Source organism: Pongo pygmaeus, chromosome 14 (genome assembly GCF_028885625.2).
Source record: "Pongo pygmaeus isolate AG05252 chromosome 14, NHGRI_mPonPyg2-v2.0_pri, whole genome shotgun sequence".
NCBI classification, from domain to species: Eukaryota; Metazoa; Chordata; class Mammalia; order Primates; family Hominidae; genus Pongo; species Pongo pygmaeus.
Genome location: NC_072387.2, coordinates 110118643 through 110146642, shown reverse-complemented (window position 1 = coordinate 110146642; position 28000 = coordinate 110118643). Strand labels below are relative to the sequence as shown.

Below are 28000 nucleotides of genomic sequence, written 5' to 3'. Positions count from 1 at the left end.
CCCGTGTAAACAGAATTTCCAGATCAAACGCTCTCCTGATGGTCTCTTCCTTGAACCCTTGAGGACTCCACCATTCATCATCAAGCCAGAAATAATTTGGACAGTGACGCATCAGTATTCTTGTGAATAAATCAAGACCAAATTGAAGATATCAAAAAGGCAACATTCCTCATCAAAAAAATATATAATTATACTGGTAGAAATATTCAGGCTGAGCAGATCAAGGTTCATAATGACACATCCAAACCCCTACCCAAATTCACACAAATGTCTAAAACAAAAAGGTAAAGAGGACAAGACCTCATAAGGAAATAATAATAATAATTTCATCATACACTGCTCAGAGGTTTGCAAGGCTGCAATCAGGGAGTGAACCAGGCTGCATTGTCACTGGAGACTCAAATGGGGAGAAATTTGCTGCCAAGCTCATTCAGGTATTTGGCAGAATTATGTTCTTGTAGCCGCATGATGAAGGACCCCAGCCTTTTGCTGGCTCTTGGGTAGAGACTGTCCTTACATAGATCCTTAGAATCTGCCCGCCCACCATTCACTGCCAAGCAGGCTTCCTCAATATGGCTGCTTACTTTATCCAGCCAGCAAAAAGAATCTTGTTCTCTAGTCTGTTAAGATTGAGTACTATATAATGAAACATAATCACAAGAGTGACATCCAACCACTTTGCCACATAATGTAATTGAATGCAGTGACATCCCATCACTTTTGCCATATAATGCAACCTAATTAAGGGAGTAATATGACATCACCTTTGCCATATTTATTCTATTAGTTAGAGAAGCAATTCACAGATTCTACCCAAATTGAAGAGGAGTGGATTATACAAGAGGAAGGGAGTACATAAAGGTTTGGATGCCTGACAGTTCCTCAAAAAGCTAAACAAAGAATTACCACATGACCCAGGAATTCCACTCCTGGGTACATACCCCCAAATAACTTAAAAAACAGACATATGGCTGGGCGCAGTGGCACGCGCCTGTAATCCCAGCACTTTGGGAGGCCAAGGCGGGTGGATAACCTGAGGTCAGGAGTTCGAGACCAGTCTAACATGGTGAAACCCCGTCTCTACTAAATACAAAAAAAAAAACCAAACATTAGCCAGACGTGGTGGTGGGTGCCTGTAATCCCAGCTACTTGGGAGACTGAGGCAGGAGAATCACTTGAACTCGGCAGAGGTTGCAGTGAGTCAAGATCACGCCACTGCACTCCAGCCTGGGCAACAAGAGTGAAACACCATCTCAAAACAAACAAAACAAATAAACAAACAAATATATAAGCAAATACTTACATACAAATGTTTGTAGCAATACTAATTGCAATGGTCAAAATGTAACCCAAATGTCTTTCAACTAATGAATGGATTTTTTTTTTTTTTTTTTAGACAGAGTCTTACTCTGTCACCCAGGCTGGAGTGCAGTGGTGCCATCTCAGCTCACTGCAACCTCTGCCCCCAGGGTTCTAGCGATTCTCCTGCCTCAGCCTCCCGAGTAGCTGACATCACAGGTGCCTGCCACCACGCCCAGCTTATTTTTTTCTGTTTTTAGTAGAGTCGGGATTTCACCATGTTGGCCAGGCTGGTCTTGAACTCCTGACCTCAGATGGATTTTTTTAAGTGGTATATTCATACAATTGAATATTACTGAGCCACACACACAAAAAAAACCTCCGTCCCCAGGGTTCTAGCAATTCTCCTGCCTCAGCCTCCCAAGTAGCTGACATTACAGGTGCCTGCCACCACACCCAACTAATTTTTTTGTATTTTTAGTAGAGACGGGGTTTCACCATGTTGGCCAGGCTGGTCTTGAACTCCTGACCTCAGGTGGATTTTTTTAAGAGGTATATTCATACAACTGAATATCACTCAGCCACACACACACACACACAAAAACTGATAGATGCTATAACATGGATACTATATTTTGCTTGATTGAGTCCAATGTTAAGTCTATCTAAAGTCCTTATTTTCATATATTTGCAGTTACAGAATTTCTATTTAATTTTTTTTTTTTTTTTTTTTAAGATGGAGTCTCGCTCTGTCACCCAGGCTGGAGTGCAGTGGCACGATCTCGGCTCCATGCAACCTCCACCTCCTGCGGTCCAGCAATTCTACCCAGCCTCCCAAGTGGCTGGGATTACAGGTGCGCACCACCACACCCAGCTAATTTTTCTATTTTTAGTAGAGACGGGGTTTCATCATGCTGGCCAGGCTGGTCTCGAACTCCTGACCTCATGATCCACCCATCTCGGCCTCCCAAACTGCTGGGATTACAAGCGTAAGCCACTGCGCCCGGTCTTGTATTTAATTTTTAAAATAGATTCAAATTCTCTTGTGAAATTTTTTTTTTTTTTTTTTTTAGACAGAGTTCCGCTCTTGTTGCCCAGGCTGGAGTGCAATGGCGTGATCTTGGCTCACTGCAACCTCCACCTCCCAGGTTCAAGGGATTCTCAGGCCTCAGCCTCCCAAGTAGCTGGGATTACAGGCACCTGCCACAACACTCAAATATTTTTTGTTATTTTCAGTAGAGATGGGGTTTCACCCTGTTGATCAGACTGATCTTGAACTCCTGACCTCAGGTGATCCGCCCACCTTGGCCTCCCAAAGTGCTGGGATTGGGAGGCATGAGCCACCATACCCGGATGAAATTCTTTATATACTTATCTATTTTCTCCATATTTTCCTTGGATTTCTTTAGCATATAAATCGTAGTTATCTCAGCCAATTCCAATATCTAAAGCACATGTGGATCTGTTTCTACTGTCTTTTAATTTTTTCTCTTGGTTTTTGGTTTCTTTTGGTGTCTCTAATAAATGTGACTAAACAATATGTACTAAATGGCAGACAATGTATATAAAATAGGTATATGTATAAAATTTATCTCCTAGAATATTATTCATTCAACAAATACCTAGTGAGCACTGACTAAGCACTGACAATATACTAGGTACCATGTGCATGTGATATAGTAATAAAGAGAGCAGCATCCCTGCCATCAGACGCTTATACTCCGTGTAGGAAGGAGGCATTTACCTAATACTGAAATGGCCTGTAAGGCCCTAAAAACCTAAGCTCCCTACTGCATCATTATCTTTTTTTACCTTATCTCTAAATTGTCTCTTGATGATTCCAATCACATGCTTCCTCGGTGTTTATTCAGTATCAGGTACACTTCAACCTCAACCAACAATCTTGCACTTGTTATTCTTTCTGCCTAATATGCTTTGCTCTTCTCCAGGATAGCAACATGACTTGTCCTGCCACTTCCTTAGACGGTCTGCTAAACATGCACTTGGCCCTCTATATCCTTGGGTTCTGTATCCATGGATTAAACCAAAACAAGGGAAGGGGAAGGGAAAGGGGAAGGGGAGGGGAAGGGGAAGGGGAAGGGAGGAAAATAAAAATACTGCAAATTTTAAAACACAGTGGGACAACTATTTACATAGCATTTACATTGTTTTAGGGTATTATAAGTAATCTAGAGATGATTTAAAGTATACGGCAGGGCTGCGCACAGTGGCTCACACCGGTAATCCCAGCACTTGGGAGGCCAAGGCAGGTGAATCACTTGAGGTCAGGAGTTCAAGACCAGCCTGGCCAACATGGTGAAACTTCATCTCTACTAAAAATACAAAAAACAGCTGGGCATGGTGGTGCATGCCTGTAATCCCAGCTACTTGAGAGGCTGAGGTGGGAGAATTGCTTGAACCCGGGGCGGACAGAGGTTACAGTGAGCCGAGATCATGACACTGCACTCCAGCCTGGGCGATAAAGTGAGACTCCACCTCAAAAAAATAAATATATAAAAATTTAAAAAAAAAAGTATACAGAAGGATGAGCGTAGGATATATGCAAACACTACCCCATTTCATATAAGGCACTTAAGCATCAACAAATTTTGGTATCTGAGGGGGTAGGTCTTGGAATCAATCCCTTGTAGATATCAAGAGATGTCTGTATATAAAATTGTGAATATAGCCCCACCTTCCAGCAGTCTTTTTCTCTTATGTTTCAACACAGAACATATTACATGTTTTATTATTTATCATCTATTTCCTTCTATAGTGTAAGCTCCTTGAGGGCATAAAAATATGTTCAGTCTCTTCTGTTCACTGCCATATCAATAGCACTTCAAACAGTGTCAGACAAATTGCGTGCACTTGGTAAATATCTACTGAATAGATGAATGAATAAATGATTTAAAACGTGATGAGTTAAGTGTAGGGTCCTAAGGAAAAATACAGCAGAGAGCCTAATCTAATGAAGACAGTTAAGGAATGCCTATGTGAGTAATTTACATTTAAACCAAGACCTAAACAATGACTAAGAGACAATCAGGAATGAAGACAGAAGCAGATATGACTAAGTACATAAGTTTCAAGAATCTGAACGATGTGAAGTATGGCGGATACATACAACGCAAAGGATAGACTGGCACAGTATCAGTTTGGAGAGCTACGCAAAATCCAACCATTTAAAACATTTATATGAGTAGTCATTCAAAAGTTATTATAGATAGGCATATGATCAAATCTGGATTTTTGGTCACTCAAACTGAAGTATCATGAATTAATGGATGAGAATTCCTATACGCCAACAGTAAACAAACTGAAGACGATATCAGGAAAATAATCCCATTTACAATAGCTATGAATAAAATAAAATAAAATACCTAGGAATAAACTTAACCAAAGAAGTGAAAGGTCTCTACAATGAAAACTACAGGCCGGGTTCAGTGGCTCATGCCTGTAATCCCAGCACTTTGGGAGGCAGAGGTGGGTGGATCACAAGGTCAGGAGATCAAGACCATCATGGCCAACATGGTAAAATCCCGTCTCTACTAAAAACAAAGCAAAAAATTAGCTGGGCTTGGTGGTGCATGCCTATAGTCCCAGCTACCCAGGAGCTGGAGGCAGGAGAATTGCTTGAACCCGGGAGGCAGAGGTTGCAGTGAGCCGAGATTGCACCACTGCACTCCAGCCTGGCAACAGAGCGAGACTCCATCTCAAAAAAAAAAAAAAAAAAAAAAAAACTATAAAATGTTGATGCAAGAAATTGAAAAGGACACAAAAGATGGAAAGAGATTCTATGTTCATGGGTTGGAAGAATCAATATTGTTAACATGTCCATACTACCTAAAGCAATCTACCGATTCAATATAATCCTTATCAAAATACCAATGACAATCTTCACAGAAATAGAAAAAAAAAATCCTAAAATTTATATAGAACCACAAAAGACCCAGAATAGGCAAAGCTCTCCTGAGGAAAAAGAACAAAACTGGAGGAATCACATTACTTAACTTAAAATTACACTACAGAGCTATAGTAATCAAAACAGCATAGTACTGGCATAGACCAATAGAACAGAATAGAGAACCCAGAAATAAATCCATACATCTATAGTGAATTCACTTGACAAAGGTGCCAAGAATATACCTTAGGGAAAGGACAGTCTCTTCAATAAATGGTGCTCAGAGAACTGGATAACCAGATGCAGAAGAACAAAACTAGGTGCTTATCTCTCGCCATATACAAAAATCAAATCAAAATGGATTGAAAATTTAAACCTAAAACCTCAAATTATGAAACTACCAAAAGAAAACATTGCAAAAACTCTCTAAGATGTTGGTCTGGGCAAAGATTTCTTGAGTAATTCCCCATAAGCCCAGGCAAGCAAAGCAAAAATAAACAAATGGGGTCACATCAAGTTAAAAAGCTTCTGCACAGTCAAGGAAAACAATCAACAGTCAAGAGAAACTCACAGAATGGGAGCAAAATATTTGCAAACTATCCATCTGACAAGAGATTAATAACCAGAATATATAAGGAGCTCAAACAACTCAACAAGAAAAAAAAAATCTAATAATCCAATTTTTTAAATGGGCAAAAGATCTGAATAGACATTTCTCAAAAGAAGACATACAAATGTTAAACAGGCATATGAAAAGGTGCTCAACATCACTGATCATCAGAGAAATGCAATACAATGAGAGATCATCTCACCCCAGTTAAATTGGCTTTTATCCAAAAGACAGGCAATAACAAATGCTGGCGAGGATACAGAGAAAAGGGAAGTCTTGTTTAGTGTTGGGGGGAATGCAAATTAGTAAAGCCACTGTGGAGAACAGTATAGAGGTTCCTCAAAACACTAAAAATAGAGCTGCCATATGATCCAGCAATCCCACTGCTAGGTATATACCCAAAAGAAAGGAAAGCAGTCTATCAAAGAGATATCTACACTACCATGTTTACTGCAACACTATTCACAATAGCCAACATTTGGAAGCAACCTCAATGTCCATCAACAGACGAATGGATTTTTAAAATGTGGTACATATATACAATGGAGTACTATTCAGCCACCAAAAAGAATGAGGTCCTGTCACTTGCAACAACATAGATGGAACTGGAGGACATTATGTTAAATGAACTAAGTCAGACATAGAAAGACAAACTTGACATGCTCTCACTCATCTGTGGGAGCGAAAAATTAAAATAGTTGAACTCACAGTGATAGAGAGTAGAATGATGATTGCCAGAGGCTGGGAAGGGTAGTGGGGAGGAGTGGGGGTGGGGGATGTGGGGATGGGTAATGGGTACAAAAATGGGTCCAGTTAGATACAATGGGTAAGATCCAGTATTTGACAGCACAACAAAGTGATTACAGTCAACAATAATTTATTGTACATTTTTAAATAACTAAAAGTATAATTAGACTGTAACACAAAGACATTATAAATACTTGAGGTGAAGAATTTTTAAAAAATTAATTGGATGGAAGCAAGAATGACTACAAGGAGACTAATTAGAAGGCAGATGAAGTAATCCAGACTAGATGATAGTAGCTGGAATTTGGGGTTGGTTAGCACGGGCAAAGAAAGAAGTAAATGGATTAGAAAGCTATCTGAGTGAATTCTCCACAGTCGCATTTGTTAAGAATTACTCTATGTTTCTAGCCATCACCTTCCTAGGCAGAAAAGAATGAGGGACAAGAATTTTTGAGCAGGGATAGGAAAACTTCTTCTTAATGGATCAGGAAGTAAATATTTTAGGCTTTGTGGGTCACACAGTCTACTATGTGTCCCATGTAGTTGAGTCTACTACTCAGCTCTACCACTGTAGTGGAAAAGCAACCATAGACAATATGTAAAGGAATGAACATGGTTGCCCTCCAATAAACCTTTATTTATAAAAATAGGTGTGCATGGGCTATAGTACCAATCTCTAGTTTCAGGAGAAAGATGAGTTCAGCTTTTAACTTGTTAGTTTCAAGGTGCCTCAGAGGCATCAAGTAGTAAGAGCTATATAAGAAGCAACTGGATATGTAATCCTGAAGTTCAGAACAGATAGATACATTTGAGATTGGTCAGAAAAGTGGCAATAGGCCAAGTGCGGTGGCTCATGCCTGTAATCCCAGCACTTTGGGAGGCCAAGAGGAAGGACTGCTTGAGCCCAGGAGTTTGAGACCAGTCTGGGCAAAATAGTGAGACCCCCCGTCTCTACAAAATATAAAAAAGTAGGCAGGTGCGGTGGCACACACCTATAGTCTCACCTATTCAAGAAGCTGACGTGGGAGGAGCACTTGAGCCCAGGAGGTTGAGGTTGCAGTGAGCCATGATTGTGCCACTGCACTCTAGCCTGGGTGACAGAACAAGACCTTGTCTCAAGAAAGAATAATAATAGTAAAAGAAAAAAGAAAAGGTGGCAATTGATGCCATGAAAAAAAAGTAAGATTGCCCAGGGCAAGTTAGCACAATAAAAAGAGGAAATGTCCTACTCAAGACCCAGAATAAAACCCCCATTTAAGGAACAAAGATAGGAAGAACAATGGGGAAGGAATCTAAGAAGGGCATTCAAACAAGCCAAAAAACACAAAAACTAGAACTGAGTAATGTGCCAAAAGTGAGTATCTCATGAGAGAAGTATGGACTGACCAAGAGACTCAAATGCTGCTCAGAGATTGAAATAAGATCAGAATTCAAAATTATATATTGGATTTAACAAAGGGAAGAGGTTGCTGGTAGCTTTGCAAGAGAAATTCAGTAGGAATGAGGAAAGAAGCTAGACGGCAAGAAAAGATTAAGTGAAAGATACAGAAATGAAAGTGAGGAAGGACAATTCTAAGAGCTTTGGCACTGAAAGGGGATGAGAGAAAGAAGGTGGCAACTAGCTGCAGAGTGATAGGGGTGAAGGTGCTTTATGAATGGAAGAAATGTTTGTTTCTTTCCCACTAAACTGTGAGTACTATGATATGCAGATCATGTGTATCTCATCACCACATCCTTCTCACATAACTGAGTGACCAATACATTTGTTCACTGAGCATTTTTAACAGCAATGATAACAGAAAGGAGCTAAAAGATGAGGAGAATTTTAAGATACAGAAGAGAGAAAAGATAATCAGTAAAACCATAGCCTGTGAAGGCTATAAAGAATACATTTGGAGCACAGGAGGAGGAACTGGCTTTCCAGAGGATGTGGAACACCTCTTCCTTGTAACAAGGGGGAAGAAACAACATGGATACACATAGATAAAAGTAAATGCAGGTAAATATGGGCAAGAAGCTGAGGATATTTATTAACCAGGGGGCAAGTTTTCTAATCGTCCTCTAATGCATGAAATGATCTTGCATAATGAAGAACAGCCCAACACAGAATGCCAAAAGTAACAATAAGAAATGCTGAAATGAAGAGTTCCTGCAGGCTAACTCAAATCACAGGGTTAAAACTCTACTTGAGGACTCTCTTCTAACTAGAAAAAAATAGAATAATTTTTCATGGGAAAAGGAGAAATTGCATACTTCAATTTCTGCATTTCTCCCTCAGAAGCCTTCAGCTGCAGAAGGCCCTTGCTAAATGTTTGCAATATACAGTTACCTATAGCTATACCACTTTCACGAGAAACATGATCCTAACTTACATATTACGCACATGGAGAGAAGCTCAAGATAAAGATATACAGAGAAACTCATAACGTTTAACACATGAAACACATACCACTATTAAATGCAGTCCAGAGATCTGACAGTACATTTTTTAATAACCAAATTTTTTCTATGAAAGTCTGAGTCACTGCTGATTCATTAAATACAATGCTCAAACAATTTCTCACTCTTTTTAACTTATGCTATTTAATATAATCCAAGTTGGCCAGGCGCAATGGTTCACACCTGTAATCCCAACACTTGGGAAGGCCAAGGCAGGAGAATCACTTCAGCCCAGGAGTTTGAGACCAGCCTGGGCAACACGGTGAGACCCTCATCTCTACAAAATAAAAATAATTAGTCAGGTGTGGTGGTGTGTGTCTGTAGTCCTAGCTACTTGGGAGGCTAAAGAAGGAGGGATTCTTGAGTCGTGGCGAGAGGATCATTTGAGCCTAGGAGCTCAAGGTTACAGTGAGCTATGATTGCACCACTGCACTCCAGCCTGGGCAACAGAGTGAGACCCCCATCTCTAAAAATAATAAAATAATCCAGTCAAAAACACTGATTTCTGGCCGGATGCGGTGGCTAACGCCTGTAACCCCAGCACCTTGGGAGGACGAGGCAGGCAGATCACCTGGGGTCAGGAGTTCGAGACCAGCCTGACCAACATGGTGAAACCCTGTCTCTGCTAAAAATACAAAAATTAGCTGGGCATGGTGGCAGGCGCCTGCAATCCCAGCTACTCGGGAGGCTGAGGCAGGAGAATCGCTTGAACCCAGGAGGCAGAGGTTGCAGTGAACCGAGATTGCATCATTGCACTCCAGCCTGGGCGACAAGAGCAAGACTCCATCTCAAATAAATAAATAAATAAATGTAAAAACACTGATTTTTTAAACATATATACATGTATGTATGTGCGTGTATATATGTGTGTGTATATATATATACACATATATGTCTATATATGTACATATATATGTGTACATATATACATATATATATATCCCAAAAAAGCAATAGTTACATTTTATCTTATACTTTTGACAAAATGTTTAACTTGAAGACACATACAATAAAAGTTAAAGTAGCTTCTTACCTTGACTACTCCATCAAAGCCAGGGATTGTATTAACCTCCGCTTTCTTAGCTAATAATTTGCTTTCAATCTTGTCGCCCATGGCTTGAATAGCATGTGTGTCAGGTCCAATGAAAATGACATCTTCTGCTGCCTGTGGAGAAAAACAAGTCAAAATTTATAACAAGAACATTATGGAGCATGATGTGGAGTCACAATTTTATAAAAGAAAAGCCCATATGTGTGTTTTCTAATTATTTTTATTGCAGAAACAACAGTTTTTGAGCCAACACATTAAAATACTATACTGCATATAGTACATGTGTGGATAGATGCACGCAACAAAGTCAAATGAGAACTACCGAAAGCACTGAAGAACTCCTGCTAGGTAAACAGTGTGCCTCGGAAAAGCCACTCTATGACACTGTACTTGTATATAACGTCCTACGCCACCTAATCTAGCCAGTAAGGTCACTCGTAAACACCTTATAAATCTCTGTGTTCCCAATAGCCTGCAGCATAGTGCCTAGTATAACACAAATATCCATATTTCCTGAACACCGATTCTGTGCCAGGCTCTGAGCTAAACACAGGAGATAACATGGATGAAGACAACAGGATATCAACAATTTCCAGGAAACGTGAACAGATCACTGACACCTCAGAGAAACAGACAAAAGAAAGTACATGTTTGCATCCTGTGACTACAAAAGATGAGTCAAAAATCCAGTGGGAATTTAACTGGGTAGGGTTCCGTTGCAATCAAAACCACTGCGCAAACCACACTGAATACCCTGACAATGGATCTACCTCTCTGTTTATGCCACTCTAATAAAAAAAAAAAAGCTAATGACTTAAATAGATCTAGAGACAGAACAAAATATGATGCCATTAGCTCCACCACAGGGCATAGTCTAGAAAAGTAATGGGGGTATTTGCTGAGATAAAGGATGAAGTCATTACATAAAGAACTGAAGGTAAATATAAAATGGGAAAAACTAGACCTATATGCAGGCCTTCCTCGAGGAAGCCACCTAACTGCTGATTGTCCTACGACCTTGTGAGAGTTGGTATAAACAATAAACTGCATATTTGTATATCACTTTTACATCACCTGTTCATTCCATGTTAGCATTGCTGCCTGCAAAGAATCTTGACTTGGGAAAAAAGGTTCATTCTCCTGGTGACCAGGGCAGCTGAGTAGCCTGTTGCTTGGACTGCTCTCCTGGCCATCATGACCAGGAGGATTAAACCCACCCTGAGCAGGAAGTAGAAGTAGAACAAGGAATAAACACAAGGAATATAAAAGGAGATAAATATTTAAGAGGCGAGATGATGACTCCAACTTTGCACACGCTGAGCTGACAGGCCTCTGCAATAGTCAAGTATTCATGTTCAGGAGGCAGATATAGAGGTATAGAGGTTATTAGACAAGTCCAGGCTGAAATACAGATTTTTTCTTTTTTGAGACAGAGTCTCACTCTGTCACCAGGCTAGAGTGCAATGGCACAATCTTGGCTCACTGCAACCTCCGTCTCCTGGGTTCAAGCGATTCTCCTGCCTCAGCCTCCCGAGTAGCTGGGACTACAGGAGTGCGCCACCACGCCCAGCTAATTTTTGTATTTTTAGTAGAGATGGGGTTTCACCATATTGGCCAGGATGATCTCGACCTCTTGACCTCATGATCCACCGGCCTCCACCTCCCAAAGTGCTGGGATTACAGGCATGAGCCACCGCGCCTGGCCAAAATACAGATTTTTAAACGCATCAAATACACAACAGAATGAAAAGTTGTGAACGGCAGTCCAGGTGCAGTGGCTCACACCTGTACTCCCAGCACTTTGGGAGGCCGAGGAGGGCAGATCTTGAGGTCGGGAGATCGAGACCATCCTGACCAACATGGTGAAGGCCTGTCTCTACTTAAACTACAAAAAATTAGCTGGGCGTGGTGGCACGCGCCTGTAATCCCAGCTACTCGGGAGGCTGAGGCAGGAGAATTGCTTGAACCCGGGAGTCAGAGGTTGCAGTGAGCCGAGATGGAGCCACTACACTCCAGCCTGGCGACAGAGCAAGACTGCATCACAAAAAAAAAATATAAAAATAAAAGTTGTGAATGAAATTATTCAGAGAAAATAAGTAGAAAAGCCAATGTCTTTAAATTCAAGAGATATGCTTCTCTCCTATCCAAAAGCAAAACAAAAGAAAAGGGAAATTTTAGACCCTGAGTCTAAAGCACCCATTTCTTTGAGTGACAATGTGGATAATATCTGACTTTTAAGTTTGATTAAAGAATTAAATAAAATAATGTACAGGAGGAAAACTATTATTTTCCTTCTACCCTTCTAAGTTTATGTCTAGGGCACCTATTACGAAAGACAGATTAACCAAAAAAACAAGCATACACATTTACTTAATGTAAGTTGTACATGACACTGGCACCTGCATAAGGAAATGAAAATCCAAAGAAACAGTTAAACTTCAGTGTTTTTATACAGGGTTGATGAGGACTGGTGAGTTATGGAGAGATGATAGCATGGAGAGCAAGAGGTAAGTGTCATAAACTGGGGAAAACTACTCAGATTACTCTGCGTCCTTTTCTCTATGGGGATGAGGATGCTCCTCTCTTCCAGATACAGGAAGGGCATCTCTCACATGAAGGTCTTAGGACCTGGTTCAGGGAAGGTCAGAAAGTCCCTCCTAGGTCTTAGGACCTGCTTCAGGGAAGAGAGGAAGGGGAAGGTCAGAGACCTTCGTGCTTCTGCTGTTTTCTCCAAATCCTTCAGCTTATATGCCAAGGTGCCAAATTTGGGAGTAGCATGTCCTAAACCCCATCAATAATAATACAAAACACCAAGTTGAGTGCCACAACTGTTAGTTTTTGTCCACTTTCCAGAAGTCTTGATAAAAAGAAGACATTAGAATGGCCGGGCACAGTGGCTCACATCTGTAATCCCAGCACTTTGGGAGGCCAAGGCGGGCGGATCACCTGAGGTCAGGAGTTTGAGACCAGCCTGGCCAACATGGTGAAACCCTGTCTCTACTAAAAATACAAAAATCAGCTGGGCATGGTGGTGCGCGCCTGTAATCCCAACTACTCTGGAGGTTGAGGCAGAAGAATTGCTTGAACCTGGGAGGTGGAGTTTGCAGTGAGCCAAGATTGCACCACTGCACTCCAGCCTGGGCAACAGAGTGAGACTCTGTCTCCAGAAAAAAAAGAGGACACTAGAATAATAAGACAGCTAGGTCCACAGGACTCTAAAATAATATTATAGGAACCCAAATGCCTAGAATTTGCTGGTGTTACAAGTGGCAGGATGCTAGATAAGAAACCCCTTCAGCCATAAGAGGTGCTTATAAAGTATCTCTCTATCAAATGTTTTTGTATTTGGTTTTAGTAGAACCTTATTTTCGTGGAAAAAAAAAAATCTTATGCAAATCCCCAAAAATGTAAAGCACGTACGTAGGAAGTAGCGCTGCTCTGTATGAGGAGATAATAGTGGTAAGCCTACACTTCTATCAACTCTACGTCTCCAGGTGGATACATGAATCATTTCGGACCAGGACAATAATCATATTCATTTCTCTTTACCCAAAACCTGAAACCCACTAAACACTAAGTAAAGACAAGAGGAAACAATCAGGCTTCAACCATCAATTGTCTTTCCGTATTCTCATTTTACTTGCAAAGATGGAAAATTTTATTATAAATGCTGCTTTAAAAACGACTATGCCAGGCAGATGTAATCAAGCAATCAGAGTACCCACACAAAGAACTGAAGAAATAACATAAATGAGAGCATCCAAAATACATTATGATTATACAGTAAAACTTCTGATTAACAGGAGCCCAATGACCTGAAACACTGATTAACCAGATTTTTCTTGTGCATTCTAATTTGAGGAAAATTACTCAACCAAAAATGTAAAATTGTCAAAAAAAAAAAGCTCACATCAAGTATTTAGTGACTATTTTTTGTCCCACCCAATACAAAAGAAAAATAGCCAGTAGTATGCTGGATACCTACAAATGTTTCAATGACTTAACTTCCTTTTTATCAATGTGTTTTGGAAGTGCTCCCTAGGTTGGCCTTTAAAAGTAATTAAAGCAAAATGAGAAAGCAACATTAGAGGCTCTTGGTTCCCATAAATCTGTAACCAAAAAGGATGAGGTCAGGATAAGAGAGTGTGGTAACTGCAATGTGATGGAGCATGTTTCAAACGTTTTCAGTTCTTGACTAGGCAGCAGTGTGGTTTACAATAAAAGGCCAGATTTTATCCACCAGTAACCTTCGATACTCTTCTGTTAACCTGGTATTTTTTGTTATCCATCTAATTATCAGTTTCCCTTAATCACTGTAAGTTTTTTGTTATGCAATAGCAACCATATTTGTTTCCAAAAATATGCTTTTTAAGGTCCTTTTAAATTTACCTTGCATGATACATATAATATCTGAATGCAAATAAATGTCTTATGATCACAAAAAGTGGGCATTTTTCATCATTAAAGTGATTCATTTAAAAAAAAAATTATGAGCCAAGTGTGCCTGTAGTCCCAGGTACTTGGAAGGCTGAGCCAGGAGTATCTCTTGAGCCCAGATACTGTTCAAAGCTGTTGTGCGCTATGATGGCATCTATGACGAGCCACTACACTTCAGCATGGGCAACACAGCAAGACAAAAGAAGAGAAAGAAATTATGAAAAGCTGAAATCGCTGCTCCAAAATTCTACTCATTTCCTAAATTCTGTGATTTTATGGTTCTGGACAAATTTTAATAGAAGAATGGGGGAAAGGGTTGGGTTTGAGCAGTATGTTAAGGAAATGAGATTTAATTTACCACAGGCTTTATGTCAGGAATGAAGGACAGAAAGAATCATTGTAAAAATTAAAATGTATGATACCTATTTCATTCTTAGAAATACCACAAGTTAGTAAATTGCTATATCATGAATTCAGATTTTAAAGTGTATAGATTTTAGGCTCACCAAGAGTTGCTACTTGGATAACTACAAAACCAGGGTCAGAAGAAAAAGACAGCCATGGGGCTGGGCGCAGTGGGTCACACCTGTAATCTCAGCACTTTGGGAGGGCGAGGCAGGTGAGCTGCACGAGCTCAGGAGTTTGAAACCAGGCTGAGCAACATGGCAAAAACTTTTCTCTACAAAAAATATAAAAATTAGCCAGGCATGGTGGTATATACCTGTGGTCCCATGTGGTCCCAGCTACTCGGGAAGCTGAGGTAGGAGGATTGCTTGAGCCTAGGAGGTAGAGGCTGCAGTGAGCCGAGACTGCATCACTCCACTCTAGCCTGGATGACAGAGTAAGACCCTGTCTCAAAAAAAAAAAAAAAGCCACGGAAAAACAGCTGAACTGTCCAAAAGATCCAGATTGTGGTTTTTAATACTATTCCATGCTAAAAGAAAAAAGTGTCTCTGGTAGAAAGGGCCAGTTCCAGGATTGGTTCAGGAAGTTAGCACATGAGATAAACTGAGTCAGAAAGAAAGCTTTCAAAAACTAATGTAGCAGATAGAAAGGAGCACTCACTGAATACAGTGACGTCAACAGGAACATCAAAAAGAATACTGGGGAGATTACAGGGTTAATTCATTCTTTTCAAGACCTCAGAATAAACCACTTCCGGCTATCTCTATTCAAGTGTTTGAACTTCTTGGACATGAGTCACTGATTTTAAAATACATGGCTCTTTAAAAAGAAATGTAGAGAAAAACTAATTTTACACATTAAACTAAGCAAAATAAAAGTATCAAGGTAAAATCCAACATAATTCTTTTTGTTTTTTGTCTTGATACGAAGTCTCACTCCGGAGTGCAGCAGCGCAATCCTGGCTCATTGCAACCTCCGCCTCTGGGGTTCAAGCAATTCTCCTGCCTCAGCCTCCAAGTAGTTGGGACTACAGGCGCCCCCCACCATGCCTGGCTAATATGGTTTTATATTTTTAGTAGAGACAGGGTTTCACCATGTTGGCCAAGCTGGTCTCGAAATCCTGACCTCAAGTGATCCACCCACCTCGGCCTGCCAAAATTCTGGCATTACGGGTGTGAGCCACCATGCCTGGCCCCAATACAATGTTTTTATAAGGCAAAAAAAAAGGGACCAGAATAACATACATGTAAGGCAGGAAAGCACAGGAGAAAAACATACCAATACAACAGATCAAAACTATCATCTAATTTCTTTTTTTTTTTTTTTGAGACGGAGTCTCACTCTGTCACCCAGGCTGGAGTGCAGTGGCGCAACCTCAGCTCACTGCAACCTCCATCTCCCGGGTTCAAGCAATTCTCCTGCCTCAGCCTCCCAAGTAGCTGGGACTACAGACGCGCACCACCATGCCTGTCTAATTTTTTTTGTATTTTTAGTAGAGATGGAGTTTCATTATGTTGGCCAAGCTGGTATCGAACTCCTGATCTCGTGATCCGCCTACCTTGGCCTCCCAAAGTGCTGGGATTACAAGCGTGAGCCACCGCACCCGGCCCATCATCTAATATTTCAAAACAAGTTAAAAGACATTTTTAAATAACACATAACATAAAATAGTATAAATCAGATTTAGAAAAGCTCAGAAATGAGATGACAGAACTCAGGATACAATTAGAAATGAAAAAGAAAATCATTTCAGAAATGAAAACAGCTACAAAGAATGTAAGAGTGAATAAGGAAAACAGACAATGCCTTATGAGAAAGACAAAGTGAAAATAAAAATATTTAATTTAAATATAAAAAATGAATAAACAATACAGAGGAAGATGACAAATATTGAAGATAAAAAAGAACATCCAACATATGAATAATAGGAATCCTTGAAGAGAACCAAAGCAAAAAAAAAGAGCAAATATTAAAAATACAACTCAAGAAAATTTACTTGAACTAAAAATACATATTAAAAGACCACACTACAGGAGAAATTCATTCCAGGATGACCAACATACCAAGAAAAATTCTAGCAATATTACTTAAGTAAAAGAAAATGAAAAAAAAAACCAGGAATAGGTAACTTATACAAAAGAGAAATTTAAATAATCATCAGAGTTTGACAGCAACGTTTTATACCAAAAGAAAATGGAATAATAAACTCTTTTGAGTAAGAAACTCAAGGAAAGAAAGTATGAGCTAATAATGTTATTTTCTTTTTGGGGAACAGGGTCTTGCTCTGTTACCCAGCCTGGAGTGCAGGAGTGCCATTATAGTTCACTGCAGCCTCAAACTCCTGGGCTCAAGTGATCCTCCCATCTTGACCTCCTAAGTAGCTAGGACTACAGGTGTGTACTGCCGTGCCCAGGTTTTTTTGTTTTTTTGTTTTTTTTTTTTTTTTGGTGGGGGGTAGAGATGGAGTCTTGCTATGTTGCCTATGATGGTCTCAAACTCCTGGCCTCAAGTGATCCTCCTGCCTCAGCCTCCCAAAGTGTTGGGACTGCAGGCATGAGCCACCAGGCTGAGTCAAGCTAAGAATTTTAAATCCATAGAAGTCAGTGCAACTATAAAAGGCAGAGAAAATTTAACAACATGCAAGAACTCATAACCTCTGAGAAGTTCAATATAGCAGAGGTTTGCAAACTGGTGTGTAGGCCAAATCTGGCCCATTCACTGCCTGCTTTTGGTGTTTTGTTGTTGTTGTTGTCTGTGTTTTTTTTTTTTTTTTTTGAGACGCAGTTTCGCTCTTGTCGCCCAGGCTGGAATGCAATGGTGCAATCTCAGCTCACTGCAACCTCCAGCTCCCAGGTTCAAGCGATTCTCTGCCTCAGCCTCCCAAGTAGCTGCGATTACAGGCATGCACCACCACACCCAGCTAATTTTGTATTTTTAGTAGGGACAGGGTTTCGCCATGTTGGTCAGGCTGGTCTCAAACTCCTGACTTCAGATGATCCGCCCACCTCAGCCTCTCAAAATGCAGGGATTACAGGTGACAGCCACCGCACCTAGCCTCACTGCCTGTTTTTGTACAGTCCATGATCTAAGAAGAGATTTTACTAATTATTGGGGGTGGGGCGGCAGGCAAAAATTTTTTTTAAATACTGTATCATTACATGTGAAAATTATATGAAACTGAAACGTAGCCATGCTCATAGTTTACACTGTCTGTGATTGATTTCTCACTACAAGAATAAGAATGAGTACTAGCAGAGATCATAGGGCCTACAAAGCCAAAAATATTTACCCTCTGGCTCCTTACGGAAAAAGTTTGCCCACTCCTGTACTAGAGAATGAGCTTCAGGAAACTAAAATGACAAAAGAGATATCAACATAAAGAGCCGGGAGTTACTTGTAGAGCTAAAACTAAATGAAAGCTAAGGAGATATATATATAAAACCTTATAGATAACAGCCACAGTTTCTGGCAATATAGATATAGTACAACTTTTTTTTTTTAATATTAAAGGAAGATTATGTACAAATACATTTTTAATGTCTTTAGTAAACATATTGGTAGTGGTATTAACATTGTTATCCTGAGATTGCTCTGTGTATAGCACCGGACAAGACAAATAAGCAATTGTGAGATATTCTAATTCTGTCATTTCCCCTATCCTTGAGAGTCAGAATTCTGAATCCGGAAGAATGAAGATACACAGAGGCAACAAAGAAGAGATTAAAGTTCTGCAATTTTGAATTGTAATGGAAAATATTGCTACAAACACAGGAGTTGTTTTGTCTCACATAAAATGTAGACTTTATTTAATTATACTTTTATATTGTTATATACATTATATATGAGAAAATGTTATGCGTATTTTATTAATACAGTATGATTATTATAATATAAATTTGTTTTATACACATACCCTATTTTGGGTTAGGGTTGGCATTATATTTAAACACATTTATATAGTAAATATATTGCCATATGGTATATATTTTATTAATATAATATAGTTAAGATAACATATTGTATTATAAGCAATATACATATATAACATAAAACACATATGTTAAAAACCTGTTAATATATATGTATATTTTATTTCCTAGCCTGCAACTAAAAAGGCTTAAAATGACCAATCAGTAGCAATGACCATGCCTAGTACCCCAACTGTGATCTCCAAATACCATTAGAAGAAGCCAAGGCATTTTGAAAAGATGGCTGATTAGAGTTGAACAGAAGGCCAGGCACTGTGGCTCACGCCTGTAATCCCAGCACTTTGGGAGGCGCAGGCGGGTGGATCACGAGGTCAGGAAATCGATACCATTCTAGCTAACACGGTGAAACCCCGTCTATATCAAAAATACAAAAACAAAATTAGCCAGGCATGGTGGCAGGCTCCAGTAGTCCTACTCAGGAGGCTGAGGTGGGAGAATGGTGTGAACCCACGAGGCAGAGCTTGCAGTGAGCCGAGATCGCACCACTGCACTCCAGCCTGGGTGACAGTGAGATTCTGTCTCAAAAATAAATTAATAAATAAAAATAAAGAGTTGGAACAGAAAATGTAAAACATGAGCCTGGAATGTCCTGTCAGATCAGATAGCAAGGAAGCTAGAGAAGATTTTGAGGTCAAGTCGAAAAGACCCGTGAGTCAACTTAGGCCCCACGGACCAAAGAGGAACAACTTGACTTCACTAGCAATTTCAACACTATGACTTCATAGTGATTTTTTTAAAAGAATTGGTTAACTTCGAGGGATGATAAGGAACCAATCATTACTTCAGAAATGGTAAATAAAGGTAAAGAATTAAGCATTTATCTTGCTTTTCATATATGGATTGTACCAGTGGTAATAAAACAGTAAATGAGAAGAAGGGTTTCTTTCTAAATATATTCCAATTAACTAATGAAAAAAATGTTAGCATTAAACTACCAAAATTTTATAATCCAATAAATTACTAGATATGGGCAGTAAGCATCAAAGTCTGCTTATATCTTAAAAAGAGCTAAAAAGACATTATGTGCCTCCTATAGTCTTCATCAAAGGCATCAAATCCAAGTCTGATCCCATCTCTGAATTCAAGTGCCAATTTGTAGGAAACACCAAGAATGGGGGAAACCACTGAGCTACACCATCGCCGTGCAGTGAGCTAAGTCAACTCTGTAAGTCAAACACCCAAGTTCTTCAACAGATAAGTCATGAAGAAAAGGAAGCAAGAGGAGCCTACAGACTAAGATTTTAAAGACTTACCAAATTTAAAAATAAATGGACAAGACTTAAATATTGTGTCCAAGGTGGCACATTTGGACAATAAAATTATTTTTAAATGCAAAAAAAAAATGATTACCATAAAAGCCAAAGGAATGGGCATGTTTAGAGAGAGGCCGGAGGTTAGCACTGAGATGGGTCACACGGCCTTCCAGGATTCAGGGTAAACATCTGCGTCTGGACCTATTTCATGATTTCAAAATTGTTCGCCTTGTAATAGTTCATTAAGCCATACGTTTCTTTTGTATAGTTCTCCTGTAACTGCCTTTTATTTTACAATAAAAATTTTGAAAACTATTTCAGAGTAGCCACCAACTTACAGGAGTGAAATCAACACACGGACTAGAAGCAGCTTCAGCAGCTCTATGCCCAGTGAAGTGTTTCTCAAGCCAGTTTGCCAGCCTCTTCCAGGGACTTTAGGCTTTTAAAAAAAAAAAAAAAAAATTGTAAATGTCTGGCTGGGATGCTTCAGTAAAGATTCTCATTTTGTACAAAGTGAACCATGGTGAAATGTTTACTAGCACTAAAGGTTAAATGTGGCAACTGCAGGCTGGGTGTGGTGGCTCACGCCTGTAATCCCAGCACTTTGGGAGGCCGAGGCGGGCAGATCACCTGAGGTCAGGAGTTTGAGACCAGCCTGGTCAACATGGTGAAACCCCATCTCTACTAAAAATATAAAAAATAGCCAGGCATGGTGGTGTGCACCTGTTATCCCAGCTACTCGGAAGGCTGAGGCAGGAGAATCACTTGAGCCGGGAGGCAGAGGTTGCAGTGAGCCAAGATCATGCCATTGCATATCCAGCCTGGGCAACAAGAGTGAAACTCATCTCAAAAATAAATGAATGAATGAATGAATGAATGAATGAATGAATGTGGCAACTGCAAAGTACGAAAACATTTGTTTCACTTGTTTGGACATGGACAGCCAGAACAGGAACTCACCTCTGCAGCATTACCATGTCCAAAACACTCAAGCTGTGCTCTTTAATCAGAGATTCAATCTTACTCCTGGGTTGCAAAGAAAAAGAATGTTCCCATTGCCATGAGTGCTGCTGAAATCACAGATGAGATGAGACTGCATTATCTGAGCAACAGAAACTAGGCATTAGGCCACCTGCACCAGTATTATGGAGACCGGCTCTGTAAAGGTCTGGGTACCACCAAATCAGTGATGAAATGAGAAGCAAATGAATAGAGAACAACTCATCCTCCTCCCTCTTTCTTCCTTACCTTTTTACTACCTCCACTTTATACTCCTGTGGCAAGCTGTGCAACACTGTGTATTGAGTGCCAGGAGCTGTACACTGTGCTGTAAATGTGGCAGACACACCTGCAAACAGATTTCTTAACGAATGTAAATAGTTTTGATTTCCAACAAGGCCATTTCTGGTACTCCTACGCAATATTACTCAGACTTTTATTTTTTTTATTGGAAAACAAGTCAGTTTAGCACCAGGATGAAATCTGGGGCATGTTAGTAACTGGACTCCAAAGAGTTACTGCATAAAAGAAGAATGGCCCCTTCTCCCGGCTTTTAGGTGTTAAAATTTACTTTGGCAGTTGGTTTTTAACCTGAACTCAGTGTACTTTAAACAATAATCATTAAAAATAAAAGATAAGGGCTGGGCACAGTGGCTCATGCCTGTAATCTCAGCACTTTGGGAGGCCAACGTGCCTGGATCACTTGAGGTCCAGAGTTCGAGACCAGCCTGACCAACATGGTGAAACCATCTCTACTAAAACTACAAAAATTAGCTAGGCATGGTGGCATGCTCCTGTAATCCCAGCAACTCAGGAGCTGAGGCAGGAGAATCTATTGAACCTGGGAGACAGACGTTGTAGTGAGCCAAGATCACACCACTGTGCTCCACCCTGGGCGACAAAGTGACACTGTGTCTCAAAAAATAAAATTAAATTAAAACTAAAATAATAAAAGGTAAAGCCCAGGAGTTCAAGATCAGCCTGGACAACACAGTGGGGCCCCGTTTCTACAAAAAAAAAAATTTAAAAATTAACCAGGCATGGTCCCAGCTACACAGGAGGCCAAGGCAGGAGGACTGCTTGAGCCCAGGAAGTCAAGGCTGCAGTGAGCCGTGTTCACACCACTGCACTCCAGCCTGGGCAACAGAGCAAAATCCTGTCTCAAAAATAAATATATACAAATGAAAGATAAGGAGACCATTTGAATGCTGAGAGGGGAGAAACATTCCTAGTATCATTTTTGTGATCCTGAGTAAGTTCCAGTCCCCTGGGTAAGGATGTGCACTGGTACTAGTCAACAACGCACTGGAAGTCCTGAGTCCGTGCGATGGTGACAACACATTAGAGAAGACTGGAATATAAATCCTAATTAATTTTCCCCAACATTGACTGTGGGGCATCAACAAAGGGAGGAAGGAGCAGAATAACCTAGAAGAGGATGCCCTCAGCCTCTCACCTACTACATTTATAGGAGTCATTTTCTTTAACTCTTATCAGCTTATTGTAAATTAAAACCCAATTTAGCTGATTCATTAGGATAAGAACATAAAGGAATGTGATTGCTATGGGAGATGGGTAGTGGAAGGGGGTAAAGGTTCTGTTATTTTAAAATTCAAAAATAAAAACTTATAAACCCACACGATTTTTAAATGTTTGGGATGCTAATTGCAAATTCAATTAAAATCTAATGACATATTCACAAACTGTATTTAATTTATGGTACACTGTATGCTGTGACTTAGTTTAACCAAAGGAACCTGTGTCTTTCTGTTTCAGTATTACTGGGATCTGGATTTCATTTAGTCTAAAGTATATTCTGTATTAAGTGTCTACTGGCACAATTAACTGAAGTAATACTATTACTTCCAGATGATAGCTACGTACGGTATTTAGTTAGGGAAAGAGAACAGTGGTAACTTTCCCCACTGTAACTGTTGGCAGAAGTTAAGTTTCCTACTTAAGTATATTTTAAGGAATATATTATAGTTAAATATAAAACCTTGTTTCTCCTACACTGATGGGGAGTGAGCATTACAGCAATAGAAAACTTTCTATTTTTAATATCTGGCAATTAAATGATTTCCATTTCTACTTTTTAGCTAACATTAAGTCAAAAAATTGTTCAATTTCTTTTATTAAATGTTTCGGGTTTCTGACCAAGGTACTTAGAACAAACAAGAGTTTTTTATTGATTACTTTAATAAAAACCATTTGAACAAACAAACTATAAATCTCAATATCTTTGTACTTTCCTGGTAAGCTTTTCAAATTTATGGAAGAAATTTTTTATTTTAAAAAATTTGAATTACTATATTCGTTATTAATTTTGGAAATGTTCTTTCTATTCCTAGAAGACTAAGATTAAAGTATGTTAGTGTTCTCCATTTCTTTTGTGCATATTTCATTTCTTCTTTTTATTTCCCTGTAATCAGCACGATACCACTTCCAGAGTCTTGTTGATTGTAAAGAAGAAAGAGCCTGGGTGGGTAAGCCTCACATTCTTCACTCTTTGTGCAGATCAGGATACTAAAAAGAGATGAGTTAACATAAACCTGAGTGGACTGTTAACCTTTTCGGGAAATGTAGATGCAATAACATTTCCAGCTGAAAGACTTATTCTGAGTTCCTAATGTTTAAGAATGCAAATGAAGTATTTTGTCTTCTCTGTGCCTGGAGGTGTTAGGTAAGAAAATAGAAAGAGGTTTCTAGGATTAGCTCCACAGATTTCCTTTATCATGTAAAACCTTAGACTGGTTGCACTGACAAGAATCAAAGAAAGGCAATATAGAAGATACCCAGAGAAAATTCAATAACTTGTTTAGCAATAACACTGAGAAAATTCGAGTTAACAAAAACAAGCTTTGGGATGAATTTTAGCCTCCCTCCTTTAAAGAAATGCTAGCTTTAATATTAGAACGCTAATGAAAATACATTGCCAAATACTGTTAATCAGTTTAAATAACACTAAATTTCTTTAGGTGAAATACTTAAATGTATCACTCAGCTATTTTTCAGAAGTTTATTTTTGCTTTACATAATAATAGCAATAATGCTTTAATTAAACATATCGATACAAATTTTAGTTTTTCTTTTAGATGTATCTTTTAAGAAGACGAGGTAAGAAGAAGGTAAGAAGCTTCACATTTAAATTTGGTATACATTGCTAAGGTCCTCCTCATTTCCATGAGGAGGAATTTGTTTTGAAGTTGTAATTTCTTTTCTCTATACCTCATATAAAATGCTTTTATTTTATATCCCTACAATTTGAATATTTAAAATAAGCTGTTTTCATTTCTCCCTGATTCAATTCTTTTTATTGTTTCATGAACAGGAAAATTAATTGGTACCTTTTTGGTTGCAAAATAATATTTTTCCAGTTAAACTTTGGAATATAACTTACAATAACTATGAATATAATTAGCAATTTTACAGTATAAGCAAAAAAATGAAGATTTGATAACACTTCACTTAGCATGAGGGTCTCTTGCTGTAAATGGCCACGGCCACCGCTTCCTGCTCATGCCTCACAGTCCACTCACACTTAGTGAACTAAGCGAAAAAGAACAGAAAGCTGGTAAACTGGTGAAAGGCAAGAGATCTTTTGTTTAGTCCATCAGATCAGATATTAAATTTAATTTTACGGCCGGGCACAGTGGCTCACGCCTGTAATCCCAGCACTTTGGGAGGCCAAGGCGGGCAGATCACAAACTCAGGAGTTCAAGACCAGCCTGGCCAATATGGTGAAACCCGTCTCTAATAAAAATACAAAAAAAATTGGCTGGGCATGGTGGCACACGCCTGTAATTCCAGCTACTCGAGAGGCTGAGGCAGGAGAATTGCTTGAACCCGGGAGGCGGAGGTTGCAGTGAGCTGAAATTGCGCCACTGCACTCCAGCCTGGGTGACAGAGGGAGACTCCATCTCAAAAATAATAATAATAATAATAATAATATTTTACAACTTTTTAATTGGCTTTGTATATTCTCTGAATTGTGTGCTTTTTCTATTTTCTTTGAAAATATTTACAATTTCTTTCAAAATTTACCACAAGTCAAAATCCTCCCACATGTCTTGCTTAACTTCATGTTTTCTGAAACACATCAAGTTTTTGATCCCATTGCTGGATAGAAATAAGAGTCATATAGTTTAGGTAAAGTATGCTGTACCTACAGCTGGGATATTCTTGTTTTAAGCACTTAATTGCTGTGTTTTACTATAGCCTACATTATAAAGCTTATTTCAAATACTGAGCAGAATATTAAAATAGCAGAGATCATGATTTCTTTCTTTTTTTTGAGACGGAGGCTTGCTCTGTCGCCCAGGCTGGAGTGCAGTGGCACAATCTCGGCTCACTGCATGCTCCACTTCCCAGGTTCACGCCGTTTTCCTGCCTCAGCCTCCCGAGTAGCTGGGAGTACATGAGCCCGCTACCACGCCCGGATAATTTTTTTGTAGAGACGGGGTTTCACCGTATTAGCCAGGATGGTCTCTATCTCCTGACCTCATGATCTGCCTGCCTCGGCCTCCCAAAGTGCTGGGATTACAAGCGTTAGCCACCGTACCCGGCCTATGATTTCTAATTAATTACCTTGAGCACAATTCCTCACAATACTTAGCACTACTCAAACCCTACAACCTGCTAAATTCACCCTTTATTCTGATTAAGAGCAATGATGCAATGAAGTAAAAGTGACAATAAGATGTAGTAGATGGACCCAAGCTGACATTTGTTTATCTGTAGGTGGGAAACAATTCTAAGTTTAAAAATGAATTAAAAGAACAAGGAATATAATAATACTAACAAAAACTACAATATTTATCTACTTGTTTATTTCATACTATTTAAAAGCACTGTATTAAGTCTCACTTTATTACTAAAAACCATTTTATAGATTAGCATTTCAGTCATCAGATTCAAATTTGTTTACAAAGTTAGAAAGTCTTCAATTGATTCTAAAACGATATTGTAGTATCTATGACATTTCACAGCTCTCAAGGGCGTTTTTTTATATCTTCTCCTCCTCAAAACACAAAAAGGAGGTGGCCTAAGAAACAGCAGGAAATAAATGGTCATCAATACTTAACATGTCAGTAAAATGAGGATCTTCAAGACGAAATAAATTACCCACAGTCATTAGACTAGTGAAGTGACAGAGATAAGACTAAGACACAAACCAGCGTTTTGAATCTGCAACTCGATCACCTTCTCAGGCCCATCTCACCTGCTTGTAAACAGGTGCAAGTGGCCTGTGCTTTCTCAATAAGCTAAAGATTACTGGAAAGTAACCAGACGTCAGGTTTGCCTTGCACCACCTTGAACATATCTATTACTCAGTGTGCTATCTGATTAGTGTCCCTTTTCACTCTCAGAAGCAGGCTGGTTTAAGTAGACATGGTTTTCACACTCAAGAGTTCATAGTCTAGTAGAACAAACAATAACACATGTACCAAAAAAGAAAAACAATACACGGTAAGAATAGTCAGTGCACTAGAAGAGGTAAAAATCAGACACGGTGAACAGTGTCCAACAAGCGAATCAAGGACGGCTTCACAAAGGAAGGAGCCTTTGAGGGGGAAAAGGACAATTAGGATTTGGAAAAGTAGCATGGGCAAACAAACATTTAAATATTTAGGAAAACACCTCTCTCACTGATCTGTAAACCGTTCTTTTCTTTTTAAGACAGGATCTGGCTCTGTCGCCCGGACTGGAGTGCAGTGGCGTGATCTCAGCTCACTGCAACCTCTGCCTCCCAAGCTCAAGGGATCCTCCCGCCTCAGCCTCCTGAGTAGCTGGGACTGGTACATGCATAAATAGTTTTTTGATCATCAGAGAATAATAATGATCCTGCAAACAACCAGTGCTCATCTATAAGGATCTCCTCTCTTAAGTCCTACAACAACTAGATTTCAATTTTATACGTCTCTGATGTCTGCTTAACACAGTCATGTATTCATTCATCCTACAAATAGCTGCCAACACCAACTCTACGTCAGGCACTGTGCTAAGCCTAGGAATTCAATGATGGACAAGACAGAGGTGCACCAGGACCTCGCTTATTTGACTAACTAGAAGAGAAAATATAACACAATTAAAATCAAAATAAAGCATGAGTACTGTGGTAGAGGAATTAGAAAGTACTCCAGGAAACTAATGGCAATTGAACTAAAGCAAAGATGGATGGGAACTTTGTTAGCCAACTCTACATAAATTTACTACAATGATATTTTCATACGTGAAGTGTCAATATTGCAATTATCAACTGCATAAATAATAAAAGACAAAGGAAATTCTTTCCAAGATACAAATTCCTCCCCCTTTGCTTCAGAGAATTTCTTCCTCCAATTCATATTAAGTACTCTTACAATTTAACATGTTCAGATCACCTGAGATTTGTCTTTCTCAATAATTCCAACCACGGCCTTCATAGCCGTCTAGATCAGACTTGAAAATGCAATCTTCTCCTTTCATTAAAGTCAAGCCTTGTAAGTGATGAAGGAAAAAGCTGGCATTGTATATAATGGACTAAGCTTCTTTTTATGTCAACTACCAGCAAGCGTAAAATCTCAGCAGAATGATATTCTCACAATGTTGTAGCAGCCAGCGTGACTTCCTTAGGTGTACGTTATCACCCCTATCCCCAGCCGTTTGAAATATGACTGACACCAACTGTAACCCCTCACTTCCCATGCCACTAGAATCTTACAAAACAAGTGTTGGACAGGATTTTAAATTATATTCTTGTATAAAAGAAAGTAAGGAATTAGAAGTAGTGGAGTGTAAAGGTTAAGAACAGGGACTGTAGAGCCTGCCTTCACTCCAGTTCCACCATATACTACCTGGTTGGCCTTGGACGAGTTCCTTGGCTGC

At 39.4% G+C, this 28000-nt stretch overlaps 1 protein-coding gene across 2 annotated transcripts in view; it reads right to left on the bottom strand.

Moving 5' to 3' along the window:
- The window catches only part of PCCA (propionyl-CoA carboxylase subunit alpha), a 454909-nt gene that overhangs the window by 322725 nt on the left and 104184 nt on the right, over positions 1-28000 (bottom strand). For both annotated transcript variants that reach the window (XM_054445844.2, XM_054445846.2), the window contains exon 7: positions 10033-10164. In XM_054445844.2, coding sequence (XP_054301819.1) covers positions 10033-10164 — 132 coding nt within the window. The remainder of the gene's footprint in view (positions 1-10032; positions 10165-28000) is intronic.